General features: G+C 41.8%; 2 protein-coding genes across 2 annotated transcripts; one reads left to right on the forward strand and one right to left on the reverse strand.

Annotated features, from left to right (window-relative positions):
• The first annotated feature begins 4,702 nt into the window (after positions 1-4,702).
• Positions 4,703-5,635, forward strand: LOC125444203 (olfactory receptor 10C1-like). Its single transcript, XM_048516640.1, has one exon. It carries the CDS (start codon positions 4,703-4,705, stop codon positions 5,633-5,635), a length of 933 nt encoding a protein of 310 aa, XP_048372597.1.
• A 3,164-nt stretch (positions 5,636-8,799) lies between these two features.
• Positions 8,800-9,732, reverse strand: LOC125444204 (olfactory receptor 10A3-like). Its single transcript, XM_048516641.1, has one exon. It carries the CDS (start codon positions 9,730-9,732, stop codon positions 8,800-8,802), a length of 933 nt encoding a protein of 310 aa, XP_048372598.1.
• Positions 9,733-15,112: the final 5,380 nt, after the last annotated feature.

Below are 15,112 nucleotides of genomic sequence, written 5' to 3' on the forward strand. Positions count from 1 at the left end.
TCTGAACAATTCAGAAGCTTACTATGTCAGACTGCACAGGGAGGCCATTGAAATTCACAAACAAGAAGACAACTTAAATAAGAAAGAAGAGACCTTAAAATTAGCAACGTGTGGCTCCTAGTACTTAAAAAATGGACTGATAACCCCACCCGCAATACAATGCACTCCACCACACCTTTGCATAGCAATTTCCACCCAAACACTTAATGATTGGTTCCCCACATGGACCATATACCACACTAAATTTTCCCTTCTCATTTAGACACAGTGGCCCTTTCCACACTGCGGAAAGGGCGCCCCTGCACCGGCAGGAATTCTGCTGGTGAAGTGGTGGGGGCCGTTCACACGGGAGGGTGCGAGTGGCCCCCGCAGAGGCTGGCACAGGAGAGGTGGCTCTGCATGGAGCTGCCTCTTCCCTGTCCCCCCCCCACTCACCTCGTCGCCTTCGTCGCCCTGCTGGACTCCTAAGACCCGCACACGCTGCCCTCCGACCTCCAGGGGTTGGAGGACAGCGAGGGAGGGTCTCAGCAGTCCAGTAGAGCGACGAAGGCAATGAGGTGAGTGGAAGAGGGACAGGGAAAACAGCATGTTCCCGGCGGTGCCGTTCGCATCACGCTGGCGGGAACGCGCTGTTTTCCAAAAAACCCCCTCCAGAAGGGAGGTTTTTGGAGGTGGCCTAATGCCACCCTAGGGGTGGTGGAGGGGAGCCAGGTTGGCACTGCTGCATTTTAGCAGCACTGCCTGTGCGAACCGCTCCCTGGGGACGTGGCCCGTGCGGAAAGGGCCAGTGTGAAACAGACTTTTCTCTGTGATACACCTCTGAATATGCCAGCCACAGATGCAGGTGAAACGTTAGGGACAAGATCCACCAGACCACGGCCACAAAGCCCAGAAAACCCACCAGAACCATCTTGGTTTTTTTTGTTTTGCTATAGATTGTAAAGTTCAAATGCCAGTGTTTGATGTCATGATAAATACAGTATTTTTTATGTTCACATGTGTGGAATGTTTGTATAGCCATAGCTACCACTTCCCTTTTGGAATCTTTACACTTCAATTGTGAAGGTTGTCTCATAACAAAGGTGAAGTCCCCTGAGGTGCTAAAGATGGGCGGTTTCAGCTCTGCTGACAAATCTAGGCAATAAAAGACAGAGACAATGTCTCTAAATCCTTCTCTTCCCACTGACATGAACACTCACGCAGTTGAATTCCTGGGTGTACTAGCCTTCTAAAATGTCAAAGCTATGTAGTGTTTTTCTCTGTAAATAATTTACTACAAGTTTTATGAGTACAAAGTGAATATTTTAAAAGACATTCCATTTAAAACTTTGGCTCTGGGGCTCTATTTGCAAAAAAAAGAGCATCACTTTAATTAAAAATATCTGTCCAGTATATTTTTTTCATGGAAATTTCCTATTTCAGTCATATGAGTGTAGTACTGTTGCCATAGGTTTTTGCTTTCCTCAAATGATAGAAGAATTCACAGCAAAGGTAAACATTTCTGAATCACTGTCTAAGTAATTTGCATACTTAATTTGAAGTGTTTGAACTGCATTTGCCTTCATTACATTCTAAAATACAATGTGTGATGTTGTTATGGGGAGTGAATTTTTGTTCTCCAAAATTATCTTGTTTTGGATACAGCCATTGATTTCCTTATTCTCTCTTCTTCTCAAAAGAATAATTTCTCTTTCATTTCTCCTTGATTTCTCTTCTCAGTTTTCTGTTACATCTTCATTCACTTTATCATTACTTCAGCCTTATAGGGCATTTTTGTGGTTGTTCTTATATACTTCAGGGTGCTCTGGCAGGAGGTTAGGAGGAAATTAACTGCCTCTGAGCATGTGCTGAATGAAATTCTGAAATCTTATAGAACCTCCCTTCTCTCTTCATCTTTTGGTCAAAATGAAATTGTTACGAAACTGATTTCAGATTTCAGTTTCCTTAGAAGAAAAGAAATGGATTGTTGAATCTCTGGGATAATCTGGATAAAGGGGAATTAAAATAATCCCTCTCTCAGACACTAATATTTGGGAATATTCATGCTTGACCATAACTATGACTTAGAATTTACAGTTTTCTAACCGGGATTGGATTCAACTAGCTTGTCTGATGGTGACACAAAGATGATGAATATCCCCTTGAAAAGCCTATGTTATGGATCATGAGACCTGCCTAGACAAAAGTCAAGACAGTTGGGGGATTCATTAAGTAGGGGAAGTGGGTGAGTTTGAGTGAAAAAAATGAACAAACCCATTATTTCAGAGGAATGAGCTGGCAGAAATGTAGAGCATGGTTTTTACATTTGGTACATATTTGGTTGGACCATATTGGCTTTCTTGCTTGATGTTGCTCAGTTCTCCACCTCACTACAGTCCTCATCCCGTGTGCTTTTTGTCTCTATAACTTGCACAATTCCTTCATAACTTTTACAGTAGTCAAAAAAGGCCTCTCCTCCATTGGTCACTCATGGAAGAACTGGTAGTATCCAATCTATTGAGAAGTTATTTGTTTGTGAAAAGAATCAGCAAAGGTCTGTGGAGCTGTCCGCAAGATTTAGGTGCTGAACTGAAGCAGGGTTTTTTCCTCTGAGCTTTCCCACCTGCGTGTTTTCTCCACTTGTTGCCCTTTCTTGTTTTCTGCCTTGTTTCTCCATGTTTTCTCAATCTGTTTCAAAGGTGGTTTGAAAAAGTACAGCGAAATTATAAGAAAAAACATTCAAAACTATCTGGGTGGAGGTTGTCATGAGGAGGAAAAAGGGATGAGATGGGGTGCATAAATTTGCTGGATACAACTCAGTCAGTGTAGTTCTTAATAATTACTGATATGATTATTTTCTTTTGGTGGAATGGAGCAAGGTCTTTGATCACTGTCCCTCAATTTTTCTCTCTATTGATACTTCAGTTTCAGCTTTTGTCCATATAGGTCCCATGAGTCACAACAGCATTTTCTGAATGGACACAGGATACTGTTTTTGCCCTTTTATCTGCAGAAAAGTTGTTTAGATCCTGCCTAGTATGATAAATGTTGCAAGAAACACATGGTAAAGCCTAAAAGCTAGCTCTAGACTAGTGGTGTCTGGTCAGCCAATGGTGGAAAGTGCCATCAAGTTACAGACAACTTATCACTACCCCCATAGGTTTTTAAATGCAAGAGAAATTCAGAGGTGGTTTAATAAATTAATAACCAGGGCTAACTCTGCTTAGCTTTTGATATCTGACATCACAGCTTGTTAACCTTTAGTGTTTTTCCATCACCACCCCCTGAAAGTTAAAAGCACATCTTTAAAATCCATGAACCTAAAGAATGGATGGCATTTGTTTTGGCAAAATCTACCATATCTAGATATCCATCTTTTGTGCTGATCATAAAGAGAATAGAGGTCCCCTTCAAAAAGGCTTTGATGAAAATCATGGGACCTAAATAGACAAACACCATTTAAGATGGGAACCGTATTAAGAAGAAAAGTGGGGCAAGATTTTGTGGATAAAGCAATCTGAATACAACCCTTTGGTTGCAGATTATTTTTTTTTCAAATGAAAGAGGAGGAGGAGCTGGCTTTTATACCCCTACTTTTCTTTACCATTTAGGAGTCTCAAAGTGGCTTACAATGAACTTTCCTTTCCTTCCCACAACAGACACCTTGTGAAGTGGGGGGAGGGCTGAGAGAGTTCAAAGAGAACTGTGACTAGTCCAAAGTCACTGCAAAAAGAATATCTCTGTCTGACTCAGCCCGTTTCCACACGAATGCGGAAGCGGCCGGGTCGGCGTACTTGACACCGACCCGACGACGCTAGGACCATCTGCACGGACGATCCTAGAAAGAGCCGGGCAGTCGGCGCCACAGAGCGCCAGCGCCCGGCTGACCCGGCATGATAAATCTGCCTCCGGCGCAAGGTCAGCCGAGGTTTTCTTCGGGATTCACGCTTCTGGTTCCCTGGCGCGACCTGCCTCCAGCGGGCGCGAGGGCAGGGCGTAGTGTCAGGCCCTCGGCGACGCGTGCCGGAGGCCCAGGGACAAGCGGGTGGCGCGGGGCGCAGGGAGTGTGGGGAGGTATCTCAAAGCCACCGCCGCTCACTCGGGCAGCGTTTGAGGCCGGCGCTTCCCCAACAAGAGGCACTTCCGAAAGCACTCTGGGGAAACGCGGGCTTCACGGCTATGCTAGCGATCGGCGTGAGGGCTTAGAGCTGTTACCATGCAGCTGCTGCCTTCTCAGTAATGGCTGCCTGGGAGACAGCGCTTGCCGGCCTCTAGGTCCGCCATTAAATGCCCGTGTGGAAACGGCCTCAGACAGAGATTTTTTTGCAGTTTCCATACTGTTTCTGGCTCATCTTGTATACTAGTCCAAGGTCACCCGGCAGGTTTCATGTGGAGAAGTGGGGAAACAAAGCTGGTTCACCAGATTAGAGTCCATTGCTCAAGTGGAGGATCAGGAAATCAAACCCAGTTCTCCAGATTAGAGTCCACTGCTCTTCATCCAGCACAAGGTATCTTCCACCAGTGAACAAGCCTTAGCTCCATCCCATGACTTTTTTCATCCTAATGTTAGATAGCTTTCATAAATGATAGCCTCTGTTACTGATTATGGGTGTCAAAAAATCAATCAAACTATGGACAGTTGACTTGATAAATGACTACATGTATGCTGAAATATTAACCGTTTCTCTTTTGATTTCCTAGGAGGGATTGGTGAAACTAGGCCATGGAAAATGAAACATCTGTGACTGAATTCATTGTATTGGGGTTTTTAATACTCCCAGAGTTGAAGCTTTTACTCTTTGTGGTATTTTCTTGCCTGTACCTCCTTACTGTACTTGGCAACATCATCATTATTGTAATCATTACCACTGATGGTGCTTTAAAGATTCCCATGTATTTCTTCTTAAGGAACTTGTCTTTCTTAGAATTATGTTTCACTTCAGTCACAATACCCAACATGTTGGTGAATCTGTGCTTGGAAGAAACCAAAATCTCTTTTGTTGGGTGTGCGACACAGCTCTATTTCTTTTTGCTGCTTGGTGTCTCAGAGTGCCTTCTTCTCACTGTCATGTCATATGATCGCTATGTGGCCATCTGCATCCCACTAAGATACGCAATCATCATGAACAAGAGGATTTGCCTCCAGTTCTCCGCTGCCTGTTGGTGTGTTGGCTTCTTGGTGGCAGCAGGACACACAACTGTTATCTTCTCTCTCCCCTTTTGTGGACCCAACACCATTAACCATTTCTTCTGTGATATTCAGCCTTTACTTATGCTTGTTTGTGGGGACACTTTTTGGAATGAAGTCCAAGTCATTGCAGTTGCTGGTGTGGTGCTGATGCTGCCCTTCATTCTTGTTCTTGTGTCGTACATTCATATCATCACTACCATTCTGAAGATGAGCTCAGCCAAAAGCAGGAGCAAGGCTTTCTCCACATGTTCATCTCACCTCACTGTAGTATCAATGTACTATGGCACAGCTGTCTTTATGTACACACGGCCCAAGTCCAGTTACTCTTTGGATAAAGACAAGTGGTTCACTCTATTCTACTGTGTTCTTACACCACTACTGAACCCTATCATATATAGTCTGAGGAACAAAGAGGTGAAGGGAGCGTTATGGAAATTGGGTAACAAAATATTTTGGAAGGGATAAAAGATAAAAAACCCTGCATTTCAAAGATGTGTGAGTGGTGAAATATGCTCAGGCAATCCTCCATGAGCTCATGTTTTCCAATTCATATTGAACATTGGAGATGTGTGTGAAAAACAAATGATCTCACAAACTTATGCTTGTTATTCAATGAAAATATATAGAAAAAACAGCACATAAAGAGCTCTTATACACTGGGGAAAATGAATATTTCCCTTTGTCAATGATGTGATTTAATTCTCAATTAACAGATTTTTAAAATTAGAATTTATAAATATTATGACACAAAACCTAACAGTTCCAGACGCTCAGGAAAAAAACCCCGCAACTTAGAAAGAAAGAAATATTACCTTTGATTGAGGCCCAAGCATATTCACCATTGTGATCAGATGGTGTTGTTCCATTTAAAATCATTAAATCTAATTTATGACAGAAGGTAACCAAACAATGACACTGGCCATTCCATACAACTTAATGTGTGTATGCAGATAAGTTCAGTACTTGTGAACTCTTTGGCCGTTTCCGCACGGAGGCGGAAGCGGCTAGGCCGACGACGCTGGGACCATCCGCATGGACGGTCCTGAAAAGAGCCGGGACGCCGGCACCACGGAACGCTGGCGCCCGGCCAACCCGGCGTATAGTCTTTTTGCCTTTCAGCACGCCGCCGAGGCCTGGGGACACGCCCCCGGCCCTGCGCGCCTGCTCCAGTGGCGCAGGGCAGGGGGCGTGTCCCCAGGCCTCGGCGACGCGCCGGAGGCCCAGGGACAAGGTAAGTGCCAGGAGGGAGTGGGGGGGGAGGCGTCTTGAAGCCGCTGCCGTTCGCTCGGCAGTGGCTTCAAGGCGGCGTTTCCCCAACAAGTACGTTTCTAAGCGCACTGGGGAAACGCCGGCTTCGCGGCGCGAGGGCGGCGCAAGGGCGGCGCAGTTGCGATGCAGCTGCGCCCCCTGTGCGAATGGTGGCCTGGGGACCGTGTTTTTGCCATCCCCATGCCACCATATTCCACCCGTGGGGAAAAAGCCTTTCTTTTTTTGTAATGTTGATAAATTTATACATAAAAAGAATTCCTTAATTTTATGCAAAATCTTTATGTATTCTTTTTGGTTTCCAAAATTTAGGCAAACTGACCTTGTGGCAATTATAACATAGTGGGAAAATGTTTTAAATGTCTTTGGGACAGAAAATATATAGTTCAATCGAAAGAGTCCAGGAGAGCTGAGAGCATCATAATCACTACTAGATTTTAATGTATCAATTATCATTTGAATTATGTTATATATTGGTTTCCTTTGTATTGTTTGTTCGGTTCAATTGTACATCACCCAGAGACCTCTGGGGGTAGGCGATATACTAAATTTAATAAATTATTATTATTATTATCACATTATAATTATCACTATTTTCCAAAATTTTCTAGCTGTAACATTAGATGTGGAGAAATCTTCCCAAGGTGCATCATAGAATCAAAAATGATTGTTAGTAACTTTATAGTTTTTAGCAATTCTAGTTGGTGAGAGTTACCACTGATACAATATTTTTATTACATTTTCTCTCAAATCTAAGGTGATAGAAAAATTGAATCCTGTAGTGAATGAAAATTTCCGTACGTTAGTATCCAGTAAGAACATAAGAACATAAGAACAAGCCAGCTGGATCAGACCAAAGTCCATCTAGTCCAGCTCTCTGCTACTCGCAGTGGCCCACCAGGTGCCTTTGGGAGCTCACATGTAGGATGTGAACGCAATGGCCTTCTGCGGCTGTTGCTCCCGATCACCTGGTCTGTTAAGGCATTTGCAATCTCAGATCAAAGAGGATCAAGATTGGTAGCCATAATTCGACTTCTCCTCCATAAATCTGTATCCCCTGTGCTGAGAAATGGTGCTGGATTTGGTGCCCCTGTCACCCCCCAACGTAGTGGGGGTGAGCCAGGGGTGTGGCCAAGGGAAGAGCCAACATTGGCTCCTTCGTGGTCATTCAGTGTGTTGTGCCAGCAGTCAGGAATACAGAATATGCAATCCTTTTGAGTGGCATAATTCTTTTAAAAACCAATTGGGCCTTCATGGTGGTGGGAAGGCTTTCATCCTTGCAAAGCCTCCACACACTGCCAGGAAGCCCCTTTGGGAGTGATGGAATGGCATGGGGTGGCACAGTTGCCTGAAGTCTTGGATGGGGCTGCCAGTGCTACCTAGGGTTACTAAGCCTGGCAACCAATGAGAGGCTGAGGGATAGGCACATGGGGGGTAGCCATTAATGATGATATCGATGTCGGCTACATAAAAACTCAGAAGTGTCATCATACTTCTCTAGGAATCAATGGAAGCTCAATGCTAAAACCATAGAGAAGACTGATATTGGTCTCTTCAAGAAAACTTGGATGTGACATCACACTGTAATTGAGAACCATTAAAAATCTTTCTCCCACTTATTCTGAAGAGCTAGTGGACAAGGCCTACTGGGGTCAGGAAATCTCCCTCTCCTAGCAGGCATGTGACTACAGACCAGAACATATAATAAATCATTTTTTTAAAAAAAAGACAAAACTCCATAAAAATGTAAGATAGATTTACTATAACTTCTCATGTTACCCTTGCATGCAAAAAAGACACAAAAATAAATTCTACAAGTACTGAAATGTAATCTTTCACAAGTCCACATCTCTAAGCATCCAATGTGAACCCTGGGAAAATATACAAAATACATCAAGCTATTTTTTTTTAATATTGAGAAATCTACTGTCTAATAAACTTCACGATGATAAGACTGCTTCACGCTGTTTATCAGTATTAAGGAAAACTAGACATTAGATGTCACATTGCTGAGCAATGGTTGCATATTTCCAGAAGAGGTTACAGGGCCATGAAGTTCAGTAAGCTGTTTACAAAACTGGCAAGTTAAACGTTTCTATATCCAAATCACAAAAGCAAAACAGAAGAAAAAATTAAAATATAGAGAGTTCCACCCTGTTGTGAAAGAGTGTAGGATTTGAATTTATAACTTTTAAACAAAAACTGCACAATATTATTTATTAGTTCTCCCAGCAGTACTCCGTGGAATTGGAAACTCATGATTTAATTTGTTGAAACCTGAACATACCAAAATATCCACAAACTATTTTAGGACTTCCCTCTTTGTGTGATGACAACTCAGTCATCCTAGTTGCTTTTTCTCTTCAATGGGAAATACATTTCTTCCAGAGTTTACACAGGGCTCCTTTGAGCTCCTTGTTTCTGAGACTGTAAATAATAGGGTTCAGCAACGGAGTCACGATAGCATAGAACAGAGACAACAATTTGTCAATCGAGGGCACGTAGCTTGATTTTGGCCTCAGATACATGAAGCCTGCTGTGCCATAGAAAAGGGTCACTACCAAGAGGTGTGAGGAACAAGTGGAGAAAGCTTTCTGTCTGTTGTGTGATAATGGCATCTTGACAATGGTGATGAGGATGCAACTGTACGAGAGGATGATCATCCAGAACGGCATCATAACTGCCAGTACAGCCACAGCAATAACCTGAATCTCATACAGAAAGGTATTTCCACAGGCCAATTCAAAGAGTGGTTGAATCTCACAAAAGAAGTGGTTTATGGCAATCCCACAAAACGGCAAGTTGAACATCAAAGTAGTATGTCCTAGTGCTACGGCACTCCCACAGAACCATGACATAATCACCAACTTTAGACAAAATTTCTTGTTCATGATGATGTGGTAAGTCAAAGGTCTACATATTGCCACATACCTGTCAAAAGACATTGATGCCAAGAGAAAGCACTCGGACACCCCAAAAAATAGGAAGAAGAACAGCTGTGCAGCACATCCCATAAATGAAATGGTGGTTGGCTTCACCAGCAAGTTCTCAAGCATCTTTGGCGTAGTGACTGAGGTATAACAAATCTCCAAGCAAGACAAATGTACCAGAAAGAAATACATAGGGGTATGAAGACTCTTGTTGGCATTAATAATTGCAACAATGAGGCCATTGGACAAAAGAATGACAATATAGACCAAAAACAGAATTGTAAAAAGTAGTGGATGGAGTCTTGGAACACTGGAAAAACCTAGGAGAATGAAGCTAAACACATCAGTTTTATTCTCAACAACCATTTACCATTTTAGAGAGGTTTCCTTCTTCCCTCTCTAAAGAAGTGTAATTGTGTAACAGTTATCTCTTTGGTGACATTTATCTTGCTTTATTGCACAGTCTGAAAAGGAAAAAGATTGTATTATATACTGATGACAATAATTTATATAATTTATATAATAATTTATATATTATAATTTATATACTTATATACTGATGACAAAGAGGTTTACATAATTCTCTTCCGATCCAGCAGAGAGTCAGCATTGTGTAGTGGTTCAGAGCAGGTGGATTCTAATCTGGATTTGATTCCCTACTCCTCCACTTGAGTGGCAGAGGCTTATCTGGTGAACCAGATGTGTTTCCGCACTCCTAAGTTCCTGCTGGGTGGCCTTAGGCTAGTCACAGTTCTCCAGAACTCTCTCAGCCCCACCTACCTTACAAGTTGTCTGCTGCGGGGAGAGGAAGGGAAAGGAGGTCACCTCGACTCTCCTTACAGAACAGAAAGGTGGGATATAAATCCTCCTCCTCCTCTTTGTTCTTGTTCTTCTTGTTCTCCTCCTATTTCCTCCTCAGAGTCCTCACATTCCCTGTGAGATAGGTTATGTTGAGAGTGACTGACCAAAGGTCCCACAACAAACGTCTAAGACTCAATTGGGGTTTTGAAGATGGGTGTCCCAGATATTAGCCCAGTACACTCAACCACTGTACCTCACTTGTTCTTTAGATACCCACTTCAAGTATCAAAAACTAATGTTCCCTAAAAAGCATTAAGGCTCCCCCCTATTTTTTTTTTAGTGAGATTTTCCTTTCTTTTATTTACTGTGAAATTCTTGATCTATAAATGTGTGTCTTCATCCCAAAAACCATCTTTAGTGAAATGAGATGAAAATATTGCAAACAATTATGAAAGTGGATTGAATGTGCATTATTCTGCCCATGCAGAAGGGACCTGGAATACTTGCAGAGAGTCACTTTTAAGTGTTCTCCTGTGTACAACAGTGTGCTATGCCTGCGTACAAATACGACACGCATATACAACAAAATATACATGTTTGAGAAATATAGATAAATGAGAAGATGGTACCATACCAAAATATTTCGATATATTAAAGCAGCAAGAACAGAATTCCAGAATCTTGCATCTTGAATATATTCAAACTGAAAAGATTGTGCCTATCCCTCAACATTTTTGTGATCTGAAGCCATGCTAAAGAGGAGTATTTAACACTTCTTTGTTTCCTTGGACACACAGTTCCTTGTAATTATCAAATTTTAAAAAAAATCTTACATTTTTTTCTGCCGCCTACTTTAACTCTGGGGACAATGCTATGCAAACACCTCAATGGATTTAACTTTCCTCTGCCTCTTTGAGGAATTGTCACCAGGGTCTGCTATCATTAGATCATCATCAAGGAGTTGTGTCAAAGGCCTTGGTTAAAATTCGCAGTTCCAGTTTTGGTGGAGTGAGATTAGAAGTGAATGCCTTGGAACTGAATGTCTGGTGAAGCTCTGAGCCCACCCAATACTGTGTTGGACACCTGGAGTGACTCTGGACCCAGTGGCAGTGGATGCTTCAAGCAGCTCCAGACTCAACCACCATGGTGGCAGGTGCTGAGAGAGGCTGTGGGTTAGCCTGCTGAGGTGGCAGATTTCAGATAGGTGATAAGGGCCTGGATCTGAAATGCAAGGAAGGAAAGATGGGATCCCCACTGCCAGTACTGTAGGCCTCTCACTTGACAATACAGTGGAACCTCGGTTTTCATTGCCTTCAGTTTTCATCGGTTTCGGTTTTCAATGATTTTTTCAGTGAAAAATTTGTCTCTGTTTTCATTGATTTGCCTCGGTTTTCATCGATTTGCAGTAAGGTGCAGGGGCTTGTGGAGAAAAATCACCCGGACAAAGCTGTCACAGGCCGTGTCTGCAACTTGTTTAATGACAATGTCTTGCCCCATTTCAGACAAATCTTATTAAAGAGGCATCAGAAACAGGCCTCTTGGGACAGCTTTCTGGTGCGACATTGGTCCACTGGCTCTGAAGCTGGTCCTAATGTTATTGTTTGTTCCTGTTTTCATCATTAAACACTATGTTTATTCACCAAAAATATGTTTTTGGTATGTTTTTTGGAGTGCCTAGAATGGATTAATTGGATTTACATTGATTCCTATGGAAAAGTTTGCCTCGGTTTTCGTCGGTTTCAGTTTTCATCGATTCTTTTCGGACGGATTACCAATGAAAACCGAGGTTCCACTGTATATCTAATTTTCAACATGGTCAGATCTGCAGATACTTGAATCCAGAGGCTGGATTACTGACCAAATAGATTGTTCTACAGACTGATGGCTTGATAGCCTATCTTTAAGTCCCTTTGTGCAAAGTGGGAATAAAAACTCAAACCTTAGTAGGAAAAAATATAGGAGGTTTATTTTCTGTACAGAAAAACAATTCGAGGCACAGAACTCCTGCTCTAAAGGCATGCTTCCCACATTAAAAGAAAGTTCAGGCACTTGTAGGAAATATGACATCATAATGACATAGTAATGTTTCTACATAACTGCAAACTGTTAATTAAAATCAACATGGCCAATGAACACAAAATAAACATACATGTAAACTGACGACCGTTAGTCAATGTGAAATAACTGCTTGGGAGCTGATATCCTGCTATTGCACAAAGCAGGATGCTATTGCTATTTCACAAAGCACAAGCTATTTCTCAAAGCACAAAGACCAGAGGCAGGATGGAGAACCTTGAATATAATAATAATAGGCAAGGCCAATGCATGCTCAGTGTTTCAGACTGACTTGTCTCTGGGTAGGAGATAAGGAGCTATGAACATTGCTCCCAGGGCACTCTGTACTCAGGAAAAGTTTCACTAAACATGTTTGCTTCAGCCAAAATGTCTAGAATGCAAAGGGTCACCAAGCACAAGTCCGACTTAGTGAAATTTAAATAATTAAATTAAATAGTTTATTTGTTGCTTATGTCAATCAAGCCTAATTTGATTTTCTCCATCAACCCCCTCAAAAGGCCCCAGGTTTGCAGAAAAATCTGAACTCTTTAAAATCATTGGAGATTAAAAATCTCCCACATACTTGAAACAACACTTGTACCTTTAAGAAACGTATGCTTTCTGTAATAATTTCTAAGCAACTGCAACATTATTGCCATGCTTCAAGCCTAGGTTTCTATCAGAAAAAGGCAGGGAAGGGAGCAGGAACCTTTCCAGGGCTGATTTGGCATTTAAGGGAGGATTTAGAATAACAAGTCCCAGCAATAATCACCAGGTGATTTACCTGACTAGCATGATTCACCCAGACCTGGATAGCTGCTAATTCTGAACAGCAGCCACCCCACAAAGGCCAATGTGATATGATAATCACAGTTGCAAAGTAAGATCTGGGAGATGTAGGTTCAAATTACACTGCCCTGGAAGGCTGCTGGGTGACACTGGGCAAGTCAGATAGTCTCACAGTCTAACTTAGGCTCATTCCGCACACGCAAAATAATGCACTTTCAAGCTGCTTTCACAACTGTTTTTGCCATTCCGCACAGCTTCAAAGAGCCCTGAAAGCAGCTTGAAAGTGCATTATTCTGCGTGTGCGGAATGAGCCTTACATAGTTGGTGTGAGGATAAAATGGAGGAGGGGAGAATGATGTAAGCTGCCTCCCACAAGTCCTTACTGGTATCCTACTTTATTTCCTAATGGGTTGATGCAGCCAGAGATTTCACTCCATCTCAACTAAGGGGTATTTACTACACTTCCATTTCATATAGTTTTTGTTAATACAGGAATTATGTTCCTCAGGGTTCAACCTTTGGGTTTTCAAAGGTAATCTACATGGTGGTTGGATCCAATCTAGTGTCAGCTTTCCTCCCTAGTTATATTTATTTGTTTGCTTATTATAACATTTATTAGCTACCTTTGTTCCTCTTTTACTCTTTTAAAAGACGAATTTCTCTTTGGATTTTCTTTGAAGAGAAATCAATGTCCCCTTTTTAACGTTCAGTCCTTGCAGTTGTTTTATGGTATATGTATCCTAGCAGGACGATAAGAGGGTCTGAGAAGCATTGCCTGCCTCTGAGCACCTAGGCAGATTCCGCATGGGTCAAAAAAAGCAGTGTGAAAATGGTGTGAAAATGGTGCAAAAGGGTTTAAAACAGTATAAAAGGATTCATACTGTTTTCACACCATTTTCACACTGCTGTTTTTCGCCCATGCGGAATCAGCCCTAGATTCAGATATATTTTGCAGAACCTCCCTTCCAGTCCCTCCTCTCTGCACATTTCTCTTTGATCAAGAGTGAAATTGATTTGAAGTGATATTTTTGAAAAAAAGAGAGTAAAATGCATGGATTGCTGGATTTCAGGAAGGTATTAAGAGAAGAATTTATCTTAAAAAATATTGCATCAAACACAACACCCCTCTGTAGTTTTGCTATTGTGCATACATTTCCCTTTGACCTTCCTGACGTACATAAATCCATCAATTAAAACTTTTATCGGAAATACAGGAGTATCTGTAGTGGATTTGTAACATTTTTGCCCATCAGATTGCATTACAAGATAGGAAAAATACATTTGCTATGCTCAGATAATAGGTTGTCAATTTCTTTAAGTGCATTCCTATGAAAATTTTCCTTGGAGTAAACTAACGGGATACAATGGGGCTTCCCTCAGAGTAGACCTGCTTAGGATCTGCTGTGATCCCTGAAGGCTTTAGTTCAAGGTTTTACAGGAAGCGTTCCAATTAAAACCGCATGAGTTGCTGAGAGAATTTGTCTTCCATTTGATTATTACCAGGTTGTCCAGAATCAGAAAAGAGCCCCACCTTGCCATTAAAAAAGGAAAATGCATTGCTGGAAAATATTCTTCTGAATATTGCTAATTGGCAGTCACTGACTCATTCACAACTGTGTCAAGCAGGTGATTTTAATAGGTCTCTCAGGGTTTTATTTTAAAATGCTTTTGCCAAGGGCTTAAGCTGAACCTCAGCTCATTGCTCAGGGGCTTGTTAAAAGTGTATCAGTTCCTTGAAATTTACATGTCAGGATTTAGCCCATTGCATGAGGTATCTGGAGACATACTAGACCCTGATATCTTTCTCAGAGGCATTTATGCTAAGCTAACAAAAGTTATAACATTAAATGAAATCTTGTGGGATTCCTAGTGTGTGTGTCAGCTCTCAGAGCCATATCCTTATTGGTGTAAACTAGCACTTTTCTGTTAATTTCTATACAGCTAACTATGCTTGCTGAAGACAGGCGAAGTTCTAACACTCAAAGTGCTTCTTTGAACAAAGGCAGACTGCCAACATGCTGATATCTTGAATTCCTGTCTTGTTATTTATGCCTACATTTTATTTCAGACAATTTTTTTTGTCAGTTTTGGACAAATAATT

The sequence above is a fragment of the Sphaerodactylus townsendi genome, linkage group LG15 (genome assembly GCF_021028975.2).
Source record: "Sphaerodactylus townsendi isolate TG3544 linkage group LG15, MPM_Stown_v2.3, whole genome shotgun sequence".
Classification (NCBI taxonomy): Eukaryota; Metazoa; Chordata; class Lepidosauria; order Squamata; family Sphaerodactylidae; genus Sphaerodactylus; species Sphaerodactylus townsendi.